Below are 16,629 nucleotides of genomic sequence, written 5' to 3'. Positions count from 1 at the left end.
GATCCTTTAGCATTTACCAAGTCAATTCTGATTTTATTTTTGTTCATTTGTTTATTTATTTTTGTGAATGGAGAGAACGAACAGCTTTACACCAGGATACATTAATTCACTTTAATCAAAGATGCCGGCGTCATTTCTGTAAAAGTGATCCAAGTCCGGGTCCTAAGCCGAGTGTGGCGCATTTTGCGGAAGTATTTGATACTAAGTATTCGACCTCATCATTTGTTCGTAAATGGCTTGAAAGTTATGGTTGTTCGGTGGCGGGACTTTTCCACACAGCTCCGGATTTAGTGAACTCCCCTCTGTCTCACTAACTTCAGCCTCTAGTGCGCACTTTATAAGAGTGTCTAGTAGTCCACCTCTTTTTGTTAAGAGGTGGACTTCATTGGCTTTATGGAAAGCAGCAGTCTCTCCAGCGGGTGAAAGAGAGAGATAGAGGGAGAGAGAGAGAGAGGGAGAAAGAGGAGGGGGATAATTCATTCACTTTGCGCACAAAGCGCAGAGGAAATCACCCAGGGGAACGAAACAGCAGACAGAGGGGAGAGGCAGAAGGGGGTAGCAGGTCTGTGGGGTGTTGGGAAACAGTGTCCACACAATCACACGGACAAACACACTCCCAGAAATCCACAAACTATGTCCTCCGATTTTCTCGTGATTACTCTTTATTAGAAAAGAAAGACGTAATTTGAAGTTGACTGCCAATACAAAATTATTGTCACTGTGTTGATTTTTATCCAGCAAAGAAACGACTCAAATAAAGCACATTTACACCGCCTGGTTCCTCTTCTCTTTCGGGAGAGGAAAGAGTGATCCAGATTGTTTTATGGTAACGGTCTCCTGTGTGAAGACTCCTGTTTATGGCCTTACAGAGAAACACACTCACGTCTAATTGACGGATAAGTAAAGATTATTAAATAAACGCGTAACGTTTTTAACCAAAAAGAGAAAAGGCAGTGGTGTGATATGTCTGTGTGTCTGTCAGTCATTGAGCGACCCGAGCGCTGCGCGGCAGCACTGCACCTCAGAGCGCTCTGGACCCTGGACACCCCCACCCCCTCCCTCCCCTTCCCCCTCCTCCCCCGTGCGCCCCATCCACCCCCACACTCCCCGCTCAGCCTCGCGCAGCCCTGCTCCAGCCTCACACACTTCGCCGTTGAAGAGTGCGAGAGCCCCACAGCCCCCCTTCCTTCACACCGCCACTGCCTGCCACTGTCTCTGCGATCCTGCGCTCCCTCACCGGCTTCACTCCTCCACTGATCATCCCTCTCGGTGTTTCAGCGGAGGGGCTGCACGCGCGATTGCATTATTGATACCCACTTACACTGTGTCTGTGGAAAGTCAGCCTCTCTCTCCCTCGCTCTCTCTGTCCTCCGCTTTGGTAACCTAACACGGAGGTGTTAACTACTTTTGCTTTCCCAAAGCGCCTCCCGTTATCTCCGGTCCTGCTGCGCAAGAGCCAGAAGGGCCACTGCTACTGATATTCCCACTCTGCAGAAAAGTTTTCGGTTTGTTGTGAGGATAAAAAGAAGCCAGAAACAGAGAAGTCGTCTGGAGAAGAGGCGGATTCTGCCACGGTGAGGTGAGTTACACTGACTGTCTTGATGTTGTTAGTGTTGTTGTTGGGTTTGAAGCTTATACAGTTTGTGCTTCCACGCCTTTTTCGCGTTCCGCCGCTCCTTTCTGTTTTGGAAGTGGATTTCGAGTCGTATGAAAAAAAAAAAACAACTTTCTGGAGGACTGTGCGCCACGGTCGAGGCGCGTGTTTCCGCAAGTAGAAAAAAATATGACAAAAGTCACGGCACGGTCTGTCACAGTTCGGACACGGACTTTTACGCGTTAGTGAGAGTGTGTCCCCTGCCTGTGTGTGCGCGAGCAATCGTGCCCGTGTGAGGTTTCCCAGCAAGAAAGCGGCTTCTGGAAAACACTTGGACTGTTTAGTATAGTGCGTGTGGCAGTGACATTACGCCTGCATTACCACAACATAAATCATGACGTTAGACATGTCCTGTACCGTCATAAACTTCAACCAATATTTAAACTTTTCATAACTCTAGATATTGATCTTGTCGTTGCTTCTGAGGAAGGTTGGTTGTGCCCTTTCAGGTTAAATACATGAGTTACTCTCAAACCGTCTAGTTGAATAATTACTATACAGAGCTTGTTTGTGTTTTCTCTGACATAAACAAGCTCTGTCAGAGAAAATATAATTCCTGTTTTTCTCTTTTTTTCTGCAAGGTTTTCGAGACCTTCCCATCATCATCGTCCATCAAATCCTCAGCACTGAGCAGGCCTATTCTGACTATTTAATTTAAAGTAAGATTTGAGTTTTTCTCAGGAGGACAGCACAGGTTGTAGCTCACTGAACGGTTCTATCGGAGGTTTTCAGCCAAAGTTACAGTCGCTTTGGTGCAATAAAGCGCTCATGATGCTGAGGGCATATGGCTTAAACTGCAGTGTAATGGCAATGGCCCCCTTAGTTTGCGTCCTCTGATGAGGCTGATTTTAGTGCTTCACATAGGTCTCAGAAAGTATGTGATAATGCGTCTGCTAATCTTAATAACCGAATTCGTATTTTGAAGTGTAATCCACCCAATGGGACTGCAGCCCACAACCGAAAAACAAAACTGACAGAGTATTAAACAAGGGAAAAGGTGTTTTTTTTTTTTTTTTTTTTTTTTTTTTTTTATAGCTGGGGGTGGTGGGTGGGGTTGTTATCCTGCAGCCAATAACCGAGTGTGTCCTCTCGAATAGACTATTCGAACAGACTATTCTCAGTTTCTCTCAAAAATAAACACACGGCATGAATTCAAAAAATAAGGCGACTTGCTGTTAAGCATGCGCGTGTTTGCGCAGACGCGCGCACAAGCCTACACACAGTTGGGAAACACCTGTTAACTAAGGAGCCACTATAATTTACATCCTCCCCCTAAATAAGCAGCGCCCAGCCAGAGGTGGTCCCCGGGGCCTTTCGGTTACATGGCCGAACACAGTGAGCCAAAGTCGGCTGCCACTGAGCGCCAGGTCCCGCTCTTGTTGCGGTGTCGGAATTACCGAACACAATATTCAGTTTGAATTCCTATTTTGTTTCTTTTTGCTTACTGTCTTCTCTCATTAAGAGGAAGGGATTGTTCATTTTTTTAGCAGAACTTAGGTGTATTTTAAGTATTTTTTCCAAACACGTCCCTGTATTTTATAACAGGAGTCTGTTTTTTACATCTTTTTTTACCTAATTTTATGTTAGCCCTCCTCATATTCTGTGTAGTGTGGCTCTAGTGAGGGATATTTCATTCGTTTTTATTGTGTGTAATATGTTAAAGTTCTCAGAGCTCAGGGCGCACACAATAAATACAACTGATATTCTTTATTAATTTGTCAGCTTCTCCAGACTTACAGTGCGCGTCTTGTTTTTATCACATCCATGCCATCTTTTTTTTTTTTTATAAAACACCGATCTCACAGAAGCAAACAAATAACCAATCGCGCACGCGCCCGGGTAAGCGCGCATTTAGCACAAAGCCGCAACACTCAGGAGAGGGAATAATAAAATTAGTAGTGTGGGAAAAAATCAGCAGACCCATTAGTAGTAATTTCCAAGTTGAAAAGTCCGCTCAGTGCCAGCAATAAATAGTGCGTAAAAACGCACTTTTGGAGGGAAAGTGCGCCCGAGGCGGGTCATTGAACTCACCGCACTGTGAAGATTAAATTACAGTCCGTCAAAAACCCAGAAACTCCAGCTCCAGATCCAGTGATCCCAGCGTGATGAATCCCTTCAGATTGATTTTATTGATTGTCAGATCAACCAACCCTGACTTCTAATGACCAGCCGAGCCTTTTCATTTTCCAACCAAACACATTAGCAAGCAATAATTATCTTTTAAAAGTGGAAAGTGAAGAAGGACGAGAGGCGTTACTGAATCATATATCCTTTTCAGTGTGCTAAAGTAGCGTCATACAGACACAACATGATTTCTGGTCGGTCTTCGGTGCGCATGCAAAGCAAATTCCATATTAACACGGTTTAAGTAGGTTAAACCTTGTTATAGAAAAATAATCGCTTGTAGCTTTTCCTGTGTAATTATCAGCATTTCAAAAACGCGTCATTTCTGGGCCACTACTTGTAACAGTAAATTAATATTGTAAATGAAACATGATGATTCATGTGATCCTGATAAGAGCTTTATTTTATATATTTTTTGTTTGTTTACACACAAGGAGTAAGTTTTATAAAATAAATTGTTGATTGAATTATGTCTACACATACTTTAATTGTCTGCTGGTGAGACATTCAGAGCAGGTTTTCACTGTCGTTGCTTAATATTAAAGGTTAAATGTATTTAAACGGTGATTTCAATTGGCCCGTGTTAACTGAGATGTCATTTAAATTATGAAACATTAAATCTTTTTTTTTTATATACATGATTTATTATTATTTGTTTTGTAATTCAGGTTGTTTGAAGGTCTTCATTGTCCAACACTGTCATCCAGAGTGATGCACCGCCCTGTCAGTTTCTGTATCATTTTATTATTTTCCGCTTCACTTTTCTTTGCGATTTATAGGCCGCTGCTTATTGTGTCAGTTGAATTAAACCTGCACGTTTCATCTGCACATGTAAAACTGCCAAAAAAGCCTGTTAGGCCTATTATTATTCTTGTGTTTCTAAGCATGTCGGATTTTGGTTGTAACTTTCTGGGTGTTACAGGCGCGTCTGTTTGGTCTTAATTCAGAGGCTGTTGTTGTTCCACATAAATCACATATAACGAGGCACCATTTTCAGCCAAAAATAAAAAAAGGAGTTTATTTTTGAACGAAAAAAGCACAAAACAGCTCTTTTAATTGTCCTCAGGTAAAATCTGCATAGTCTTCCTTAACCATAGCCTGTGCTTTATTTTAATGTAAAGTCACGGAATTTCTGTCGTCTAGCACTTTATTTTTCTTATTTATTCATTTAGGCCTGATTTTCCTCTTTCTCTCATTTCATCCTTCCCCAAAGGAACAGTCTGTAGGCGCAAGGGAGTGAAAAAAGTGTCGAGGTTGGAGAAAAAGTAGCAAAAGATGATTTATTTGTCGGCGTTTACGTTACTCTCCTCCCTCCCTCTCTCTCTCTCTCCCTCCCTCTCTCTCTCTCTCTCGGCAGTCAGCTGTTATTGCTCGCCATTGATCTCTCGTACTCTCCTCCTTTGCGCAGCAAGAAGTGAACTAAAATTAATGTCCATTTCACACCCTTCTCCTGGATCGATGGCCGCAGGGAGAGAAGTTTATTTTAATTTGGATTCGAAGAAGCGCCGAAAAACATCCTCCACCTGCTTAATTATCAGGAAACTAGTTAACTATCACTTTAATCGGGTCGTAGATGATTATTAAGTAGCTGGTAAGCAACTTAAAAATCATACAAATCACATATATCAGGTGAGGATGCCTTTATTACCGAGTTATAAGTAGGCTAACTGATTTTTTTTTTTACGTCGGAATGGATTAATGCTGCTTGCCAAGTTTTATTTAACGCCAGCTCTCTGAGGAAAAATATGAGAGTGATCAAGAATTTCTAAATGAAACAGGTGTAGCTTTTTTGCCTGCATATCTTTTTTTGTCTTTCTTTTAATAAACGCCTGGACAAAGTTTTTAAAAATGTTATTCGGGGTTAAATAACCGCATCGTCATGCAAAAAAACCAATAAATTCTCACATTTGGGAATATTAATGCGTCGTGACGCACGTTAACCCTTCGTCCTGTCCTGTTTCCTCATGACACTGATGGTGTTAACCATCAATCGCGACTAGTTGACCCCCCAGCCCCCATTCAATTAAGTCTTATCAATATTCACCGAATGCTCATCCTTTATTAAAAGCAGATCCAACTCCTTATCCTTCATCCTCCAGCGCCCCCCTCCCCCCCTGCCCCAGCCCTCTTCCCCCTCCGCGAGTGTGTTTTATTATTTTGTTGTGCTAATAAACACTACATACGAGAGCTAATTTGACATGCAGACGGGTAATTGAAATAAACGCGCCGCCGGTAAATAACAAGTGTTTGAACACGCAGACACGAGAGCGGGCCCCCTTGGAGAGAAAACGCGTCCTGCGCGGTTTGCATCTTAAAACTTTGTGTTATTGTCGTCTTGTTATCGCTGTTCTAATCACCATAATTAAGTGCGAAGAGCCTGATGCAGTCATTTAATGGATGGATATTGTCGGCCTGTCTCGCTTATCAAACCAACCAAATGTTTTTCCTCACTGGAAATTGCAGCCTGTCCGTAACGCAGATTGTGTACTGGGGCGAAAATGATGGATTTATGTAATGCTCTGTTTTTGAACTTCGATCAAAACTTTTTATTCGACATTTTCCACACGGCGTCATTTTCACGTCTAATCTTTACAGCACATTTTGTTCTTTGTAGTCAAATATGACATTTAACCTGCTTTTGATTTATGGTTTGTTAAATCTCAGTTATTGAATTGTTTTTAATATTTTATTGGTTTAAGATGCAATATTCAATCATATAAACATTATATTCTGTGGTTTTTCAGAAAACCTATGTACATGCAAAAAAAAAAAAAAAAAAGGTTGGCTTCTTCGATATTAATCCGATTATTAAGCAAATAATTTCTCCCATGAACACAAAGGTTTATCCCTTTCCTACAAATATGCATTCAGACCCAATTATTTCTTTAATTGATGACAGGAAAGGGGAGTAGCTCATGTCCAGTCACTTTCTATTGTAAGGAAATCAGTCCACAGAGGGGATGCAGCACTGTGTTTAATGGTTTGATTGCATTGGAGCAGGCAGCCAGTAGTAATAACGTTATAGGGGAAAATATCACTTGGAGATGCTATCGGCAACAAGAGAAAGTCAAAGAATTAGCCTAATGGGGAGGAGAGGAGTTGTGTCAGATGTCAGATACTTTCTATTCTCCATATTGCTCCATGTCTTTCTCCTGTGTCTATTTCCCTCCACTTCCACCTTTGCCCCCCCTCGCCCGCCTCATCAGATCTCTCTCAGGTTTCCCCCCATTCGTCAATTACACCGTGAGCCGGATCACAAACTCCCTGCTTGGAAAATAAGCTAATATTCACCCCCCCACACACACACACTTGCACACCTCCCCAGAAGACACTGTGCATTTGCGTCCATCGATTGCAGACAGGCAGTATTTGTGTAGCTTACTTATCATTTTTCTCAGTGCAGCCAGCCGGGCATCAAGGAGACGACACTGATACAGGCAGGCTGATCTAACCAGCCAGTGCATAAACACACATACAGAGACACACACATACCTGCAGGAACACACACCTGCATCTGCAGGTCTACACTCAGGCATATGATATTTACATTGCACCAATGGCCGCCTTGTGATAAGTCAAAAATTTGGTTCTGTCTTGAAGCTTCTGTGATGGAAACCATCCTCTATAATCCCTGCTGCCCCAGCACTGCTGCTCTCTAATGCACTCTGACCTTTGACCTCCATGCAGGGCAGAACAGATCATTTCCTTACAATCACTGAAGAAGTCTCCCTTTGTTCATTTTATCATTATTAACTTCACAGTAGCAGTATAATGTGTGAGTACAAACTGTACCTGGCAACAGCTTTTTCTTGTTAAACTTGAACTAATTGGCTTGCACTTGCATGTGGTCTGTTGTACAAACTGGCCAGCCAGCCACCTGTCTGCCTGCCAGCCAGCTAGATTAGTGGCCTCTGTTGTACACATCAGCACAGCACAGCAATAAAGAGTCATAGTGGGGCGCCCGGTCCCATACACACACACTCAGTCACACTCCAACAGGATAGATAGCAAGCTCAGTGACCTGTCAGTCAGACACATTGGTGTCATCTGTCAGGCACTTTTTTTCAGTGAGTCCATGCCTCATCTCTGAATATCCAAAAGATAAAAAAGTATTATGACAGAAAAGAATTAAATATGAGCATAAGAGCATATTGTCAGCTTTTCAATGAATGTGTTTTCTGGCTTCCGTTAAGCTCACTGTCGCAGTGCCAGGCACAGCCTCCGTATCCTTTTCAGCATTAATCAAACTCAGAAAAATGCTTTATTTGAAATGGAACAGGGTATTTCAAACAACAGAGTCATTTCAAACTGAGACTTTCTTGCTTTTCATGATTATTAATTACTTATATGTTCATTTATTTTTATTTCTGAAGTCATATTCACTTTCCCAAATGCTTTCAAATTGCAAACAAGTACAATTCTAGCATTTCCAGCAGGCCAACACTGCTGCACCTAACAGCAGCCAAACATGTAATAGGAAATATATTTAATGTCATTTCAGGGAACAACAAAGAAAAAAAAGAGATGCTGAGATTTGGTTTACCAATGATCCAAAAATACACTTTTGGGATAGCAATCTATAAGCAATGGAATAGTGTGCTTTTCCCATTTAACCTTGTCTGGTACCAGGAATTAGGTGGCCCCGCTGATCTGGGCCTCTCTGGTGCTGCCATGAATAGAAATCTTTGCCACAGGTCAGGGCCCACTTCCAGAATGATTTTTGTCTGCCAGCCATGACTCTGTGTTTAAAATCACAAAGTCTTACTTAAGAAGTAAATTCTCTTGCTTTTTGCAGGAATACTTCATGAATGTCACAGAGAGATGATGAAAATGTTGCCCCTCTATTTTCCTACATTTAAATATTTGAAAAACATAAATTAGTGACATAGTTCTTGGTTCTAAGTAATCCAATCTTTAAAAACATATTTGTTCCCAGTTTGACTGCTGTGCAAAGCTTGTCCAATCCTTATCGATTTTGTTGCTGAATATTACCCAGTGTCATTATCCACTATAGCATGATGTGTGTGTCTGTGTGTGTGTGTGTGTGTGTGTCTTTATTATTAAATCTTACTGTAATATATTTTTTTACCACATATGTGCCCTGTTAACTGCATCAACTGTTAACAATGAATAACCTGGTTACAGATTTCATATCAGGGGCGACAAAAGAAAAAAAAAAAAAAAAAGAAGAGGAGATTAATATGACTAGATATTTGAAAGACATTTGGAAACAAAATTAGGGTTTTACAGCAGAAAGAAAAGACAAGGACAAATCATATGAAAGAGAAAGAGGGGAGAGATAAATGGGTGTGATTCTTATTCACAAGGACATTTGAGCTTTGCCTCATGGCCAGACATGAATGAGTAGATTTCAATAGTATCGACTGTTGCTTTGGACATCAGCAGCCGCACACACACACACACACACACACCCACACACCTACTAACACACTAGCACAAACACTGCAATCTGTCTGGAATACAGAGTGGACCTGAGGACCTGCCTGCAGGTCAGCTGATGCTTTTTTATGCTAAAAAGCGTGCACACTCAAACACACACTGTACAACGAGATAGTTAACTTTCTTTGTTTCTTCTCTGTGGCAAATGTACTACTAGTAATTATTTATCTAATCATAGTCCAAGAAATGTTTACTTGGCTGATTTAATGTTTGTATAGAGCTGCAGTTGCCATAATCTAAGGTGTATTTTATCAGTGTATGTGGACCAAGAGAAAACTGTAAATTTTGACTAGATGTTCAGGGCTTTTGGAAATGTGCAATTTGTTCTTACCAAAGTTATGTTTTCTCTTTTACACCACATACTTCAGATTTCTCTTAAATACCACATTCAGTTGCAGTATGAATACTAATGTATGTAATTTTACATGCACTTTTTTCAGTTTAGTTCTATGGGGTATCACGTTAAAATATGCGCTGTATGGTAACATTCACATTTTTGTAATTCTAAATTGTCTATACATACTTGATCAGGTATGTGTGACTGACTGTGTATCTGTGTGTATTCACCACAGAGATGAGTTGAATGACACAGCTTGGCCTGTCTTGTAATAAAATGTAAGAGTGGCACTTTCACGCTTGTCAAAAATCTCTAAATATACCCATGGAGCGGGAAGTGTGTGCTCTCACACTTATACACACATATTCAGACAGGCTTGTGGTTCTGGCTGCTTTTCTCTCTCTGCATTAGAAAAAAGCTTCAGCTGCTTTGCCTCCTGACAGTCTCTGCAGACACACACTCATACCCACAGATGCATACATTCACACAGCAAGTCACAGTCGACAAGACATTTTTATAAGAAAAATTGGATTTCTCTTTGTTCCTCTCCGAAACTCAGCAGACACACTGGAAAAGTGGATCTGACAAGCTTCAACAACGTGTTGGAACAGCATAAATGTTGGTTGCACACTCAAAGCAACTATGCAAGAAAAATATTTATTCTGACCAGTCAACAAAGAGAAGGGCTTCAATAAGATGGGCGCTCTTTGTCACTAGTGGAGTTATTTGGAGCCTACTTTGCTTTCCATTTTTCTGATCTTGACATTCAGAGCTGTTTATGTTTTTTGCCCTCCAATTCTTGATCAAAAAAGGAATTCATTCTAGCATCAGGAAGACAAACACAGACAAGATGATAAAACATTTTATTCTAGTTTAGAACCTTATTTTGAAAAGCCATCTTATCGTTGAAGGCCTAAAGGGATATTTTATCTGTATTGCCACCATCATAACGTCTCTAACTTTTGAATTTTTTGAGTAGTCCTACAAGCAAATCATATTTTTATTTATATATTTAAAGAACAATAATAACAATCATGAACGATAATAATGTTTATGACCACTGTTATGAACACTTGTTTTATATGGAATCTGTGAATCTTCCTGCTTACCTCTCTTAGTAGCTCATATTTCCTGAGTGCAATTTCCATGCAGAATGATGTTAAAGCACATTGTTGTTGACACCACAATTTCACCAACTGGTACAACAGTGTCACTTAAAGTGCAGATTTGATGTGAAAAGCCCTCCTCGCTGTTTGTATTTAATATCATGCCGACAGCTGTATCATTCTTGCACACTGTAATCAAATTATGACAGCGTGGTAAATGTTCCCTTGTGACATTTTCTATTATAAAATGCATATACCCAGAGTCAGACTATGTGTGGGTGGTATCTCTCTGTGGCAAATGTGATTGTAAATGGCACTGATTGACAGCAGCTGTGTGTGTGTGTGTGTGTGTGTGTGTGTGTGTGTGAACTGTAATTGCATTTGTATATTGATGATCCACAAAGGTGTATGTCATCTGGAATTATGATCACAGTTTTTAGAGATAGGATAAAAAACATCACTGACTTTTAGCATCTTTGTGACACTTCTATTAGTACAATATTCCGAATATAGTTAGGATATACTGTCAATTACACACTGGAATCTAATATTTAATATTTAATATTTAAACAAATGAAGCATAGATGCAAAAACAAACAGAAAAGTTAAATGCTAAAGAACAGTTGAGGGGCTCTACTATACCTATTTCTTAGAGGCCTTGTTGCATGTGTTTATGTGTGTTAGTATGTGTGTTCACATATGTTTGCTCAATACCACCAGGCCAGAAGGCAGTCAGATGTGTCAGTCATCCAGGGAGATGAGATTTGTACTCTTTGCTCTGATATCACACCTCTTTCTCCTCTCCTTATGTTATCTCCTCTACTGTTCTCTCCTTGTTTCCTCTCCTCCTTTCTCCTCTTCTCTCCACTCCTGTAGTCAGTAAGGGAATAGCCAACGTCCTTTTATTGGATTGGTTGCTTCCTGTTGGCGGCCCTTCACTCACCACCCCTCGGCCTGTTGGGTAATGATAATAAAATTGAAATATCCTGGTACTTATCAGTGTATTACCTCGCTATCAACACCTCAGACATACTCCTACTTTAGAGGTGATACAGGAAAATGCGTGATTGGATATACAGCGTGAACACACTGAGCACAGCAGTGGAGAAATTTAGAAATACAAGGATAGGGGATAGAAAGAGAAGGGGAAAAGAGAAAGAAAGGGGCTACATTTTAAAGGTACTATTTCCAGGATGGATTGTGGTAGGTAGGGAAGAGAGGGTGACAAGAGGAGGTGGTGGAGGAGGAGGAAGAGAAGCATGTAATGTGACTCCATGGCATCTGTCCAGACCAGAGGCGTGTTAACGTAAGCCATTCTCAACACTCCACACCAGTCTCCTGTACATTTGCGGTAATGTAAAACATCTCACATCCCCTCATTTCTCTCTGTCTCTGGGCTCTTGCCTCTCTTCGTACTTTTGCTGGTTGTTGTTGTGTGTGACTCTTTGTGTAGGGGTTGGAGCAGCATGCCAAAGCCGGGATCAGGTTTGGAAATTGATTTGAACGAATGTTGTGGACAGCTGATAGCTATAAAAGATTTTCTTCTTTCATTTCCCAGGGAGTTTCTCCTTTGATGTTGGATGGTAGCCAGTGCAGCTTTGAAGCTTGCGTAGAGCAGGCCAGGCTGTGACTTGATACCTTGTGAGTTTATATTTTGTATGTATGTGTGCACATGACTTCATGTTTGACCTTTTCAAGTTAAATAGGTGTTGAATTTTGAAGGCACTGATGACTTTTATGATATTACAACTGAGAACATCTCTTTTTAATAGTAGAAGGTGGCATTTTGTCAGTTTAAAAAAACTGGTAAAATTGCACATGATAACCATTTCATCAGCCCTTCTGATTTTCTTATCCTGAGTGACGCACAAAATCCCACAATCACTTATGTACTACATGCACATTTTTACCTCCCCTAAATCTTAACATATTGCCTGCTTAACAAGCCAAGGACGTTCAAATTGCCCGTTGGGGATAAAAATCTCAGAAATGTTATTTTGTCGTTTCACCGGCTGCCTCTCTGTGTTCCTCAGACCAACCAATCGCATGCTCCGATCTAATCCCCAGGAGGGAAGATACTAGTCTGTTGCCACGGATGCTGGGGGGTCGTGAGGTCAAGTACGGCTAATTTATTCACTCAGTCAGATTTCCTCTGGCTCGTGGATGGCAGATGGAGAGGTCCGATATGATATCACCCATCTGAATCACCCAAGGGAAAAGAGGGAGGCAGAGATGGAGGGATGAGGGGAGAACAGATTGACAGGAAGAGATTTAAAAAGAAAGGGAGATAGATAGTAAAAATTGGGGAATTAAAAATGGCGAGATAGAGAGATAGGAGAGAGGCTAGCATAGCCTGCAAGAATGTGGAGTGTGTTCACCCCACCGAGTCGGGTGTTGAGCTGAACATTGAGCCACATAGCCTTATCAGATGTGTGGGTGTGAGTGAAGTGTGGATGTGTGTGTGTCCTTATCTTAAGACAAGTGGTTCTGGTCCAGTAAGATCCTGGGAGATGGTAGGAATAAGCGGCTTAGACCAAGATCTGAGATAGAGGAGGGAGGGAGGAGAGGTAGTGGTAAGGAGATGAGATGAGGATGGATGGAAGAGGAGGAGGAGATGGATAGATTAAGAGGATGGAGGACAAGCAGAAGACATTTGGAAAGAGATTAGACGTGTGGGGCTGTCTAGATCGGGATGGAAAGATCCGATGTGGAAACAGTTTGAAGAAGTTTTTTAAAGAGTAGTAGTGGAGAGTTTGTGGTTTGAAATAGCTTTTGGCTTTTTGTCAAAGGGCAGGGATTTGCAGGACTTGATCAACAATGTCAACTTAAGGACACATCTTCCCAAGAGGTTTTGAATTCGTGGCTTCAACAACAGTGCGTGCCTAAGAACACTCTGTCCCTAAAGGCTCTGACTTCAAGCCTTGGCTTTCAGTGGCTCCTTTATTAAAATTTTCCACTCAGCTCCCCTCCTTTCCACTACATACAGATTGAAGGCAAGACATTGATCTTTGCCTGTTGTAAAAGCAGCTTGCCTGTTGTCTTTCAAAGTACCTATCATTAAGAAAAGATGATGAGGTCTAAGATAAATGTGAAACAAGTATTTTGGTTTTCTGGATATAGATTTTAAGCACCTTGGTGGGAAAAACTTTTTTCAGAGCTGTCCAAAATGGAAAAAGCCACAAAGGCTCATTAAAGTACAGGTCCAACTAACTTTAAGTCTTCTAAGTAAGGGATATGTAATTGTCTTGACCCATTACATTTTAAAGCTTAACAGGGTTTAAGGGAAGTGTTCAGTTTACTGGTCACATCACATTGAAAGAACTGGTGAGGCAACAGCTTGCTGGGTGCAAGAACACAAGGTTTAAAACTTGTTTCTCTTGCTCTTGTAAGACATTGGTGATATAGAATGACCCAAGAAATAAAAAAAGCACTCTGAACTGAATTGAAAATCTAATGCTTGTGTTTTTTATTCCCCATAGTTTGGTGACCACATGAAGATGAGGAACGAGCTTTGATGATCTGCGTTGCCCACACTCCGAGGACCTTTTGGCATTCACAACAACAACTCCAACAAACTTTCCAAAAGGCAGGCGTTTACTTCGTTTTTGCCCAGGAGGAAAAACATAACCTTAAAAATTTGTTGTATTTACACTAGAAACTTGTCAAAACCTTGAAGTATATGAAAGAGTGACCAACCCAACAGCAAATAACTGGCATGGAATCATCTGAACTGCCTGAAACTCCTTAATTTCTTCAAGAGTACTCAGTTCCTTTGAAGGGCTCTTTTCTGAGCCCCCTACTTCAAAAAGCCAGCTCACTTATTTAACAATCCAGACCAGATTTTCTCACATCCTCAGACCCTTTTTACGGGTCTTGAACATTGTCTCCAGTCTCTCTGAGGAGGAATCATCTCCTCCTCTTCTTCCTGAAATCTGTAAGACCTCCTTCTTCAGTCCAGACATGGACCTCCACAGGGCAGCCTTTAAGATGGAGAGCTCCTCCTACCTGCCCAATCCCCTGGCCTCCCCAGCTCTAATGGTCCTGGCCTCCACCGCTGAAGCATCTCGTGATGCCTCGATTCCCTGCCAGCAGCCACGTCCATTTGGTGTTCCAGTTTCTGTTGAGAAAGATGTCCATTTGCCATTTAACAATGGTTCTTACACTTTTGCATCAATGTATCACCGCCAAGGTGCAGTCCCACCAGGATTCCCCAACAGGGACTTTCCTCCATCTCTTCTGCACCTCCATCATCAGTTTGCCCCACCTAACCTGGACTGCTCGCCAATCAGCATGCTGAATCACAGTGGTGTTGGCGCCTTCAGGCCTTTTGCCTCACCCCCAGAAGATCGGGATGGTGCACCAGGGGGGTATCAATCTGCTTTCACCCCAGCCAAACGCCTCAAAGGCTGCCTGGATGCAGAGGCTTCACCCCACCTGCGGTACTCTGATGCTGAGGGGAAAGAGTATGATTTTGGCGGTGCTCAGATCCCTCCTGGCGGTTCACCCAGCAGTGCCTTGAAGGCAGTGGAGGACAGTGGGAAAAAGATCTTTGCTGTGTCAGGGCTCCTTTCTGATCGAGAAAATTCCTCCAGCCCTGAGGATCGCATTGAGCGCTGTGAGTAGCAATTGATTGCTGTTCTATACTGACCACACTGAAATGTGCATACATATGATATGACAAATCACTCGATAAACCTAAATACATGGGGATCAAGGGTTCATTGAATAGTTTGACAAATATAAAAATGAGCTGAATCATATGCTATAATCTTTACAGCCACCAAATCTCAACACAACTGAACTACTGTAGGGGATTTTGGAGCAACACATTACACAGTGCTCTTCACCACCTTTGTCAAAACATGGCATGAGGTGACATTGATGGAAAAATGGTGTTTATCCTTACACTAACCTTCAGGGACTTGAAAATAACAGTGAAGCTACTATGGAAGCTCATAGTGGAACACCTTAATAAAACACTTTATGTTGAGCTTTTCTTACATACAGATTTGTTATCTATATGTATGTAAATTAGCTTGTAAAGTGTATCATACAATATAAATTAGCGGATCTGATTGCATTATGTGCACACATAAAATGCATTGACACAAAACCCAGACAACACAGCCATACATTGCATTGTTGTAAAGGTTTGGATATATATGTTACAAAATTTTGGTGTAAAATTAATTGAATTTTTCATTATGATGTTACATATTAGATATATAGATGTCCCTAACACGCCCACATTTTAGCTAAATTGTTATAACAACTTAAACCACTATATTCTAGGAATATTTTACTGACTACTGCAAAAGTTAACACACACATGATAATGCACAAACCTATACATAAAGACATTAACACACACACAGCCAAATATAATCGTGGTTCTCAAATTAAAAGTGAAGCAGCTGCAATTTGTACAAGAATGCACATTTTTGCACACTAGCACTGTACACGCCAACAAACAATCCTATCTATGTTCTCTTGTCATCATTTCTCTTGGCTCCCCCTATCCTTGTTTCACAAGCCCACAAGCTCCACTGGTCACATTAGCATTCACCAGTGGAAGGATGCCATTTGGCCCTTACGCACTGGGAATCTGATTAGTGTTTGTGTGTGTATGTGTGCAAGTGACTGGTTCAGAGACCGACCATGCTCTTTGCCATCAGCATTCATCATAGCTCCACGCTGGCAGCCCTGCTGCCAAAAGATTTACCCACATAGCCAAAACTTTGGCAGGCCATGATTGTGTGTCTGTAATAAATGAGAGGTGGGAGAAGAGTTGTAAAAGTTCCAAGTGCAAGACAGACAGACATAGTGACATGCTTATAGAGGAACTCAAAGAGTGTGCTTTATTATTCACATTTTATCATTTCTTAACTTCATCATGTTTCTCCTTTTTTGTCTTTACTTCACTCTTCCCTTTTTCCACCATCTTCTAT

At 41.3% G+C, this 16,629-nt stretch overlaps 1 protein-coding gene across 7 annotated transcripts in view; it reads left to right on the top strand.

Annotated features, from left to right (window-relative positions):
* The first annotated feature begins 1,141 nt into the window (after positions 1–1,141).
* Positions 1,142–16,629, top strand: part of rnf220a (ring finger protein 220a) — a 155,281-nt gene continuing 139,793 nt past the window's right edge. For 6 of the 7 annotated variants that reach the window (XM_026314550.1, XM_026314549.1, XM_026314547.1 and 3 more), the window contains exons 1-2: positions 1,142–1,579; positions 14,161–15,296. In XM_026314550.1, coding sequence (XP_026170335.1) covers positions 14,642–15,296 — 655 coding nt within the window. In that variant the 5' untranslated portion in view covers positions 1,142–1,579; positions 14,161–14,641. Of the gene's footprint in view, positions 1,580–12,307; positions 12,323–14,160; positions 15,297–16,629 lie in introns of those variants that run through there. The other variant, XM_026314545.1, reaches the window with a different exon arrangement.

This window comes from Mastacembelus armatus, chromosome 17 (genome assembly GCF_900324485.2).
Source record: "Mastacembelus armatus chromosome 17, fMasArm1.2, whole genome shotgun sequence".
Classification (NCBI taxonomy): domain Eukaryota; kingdom Metazoa; phylum Chordata; class Actinopteri; order Synbranchiformes; family Mastacembelidae; genus Mastacembelus; species Mastacembelus armatus.
This window is presented reverse-complemented; position numbering and strand designations above follow the sequence as displayed.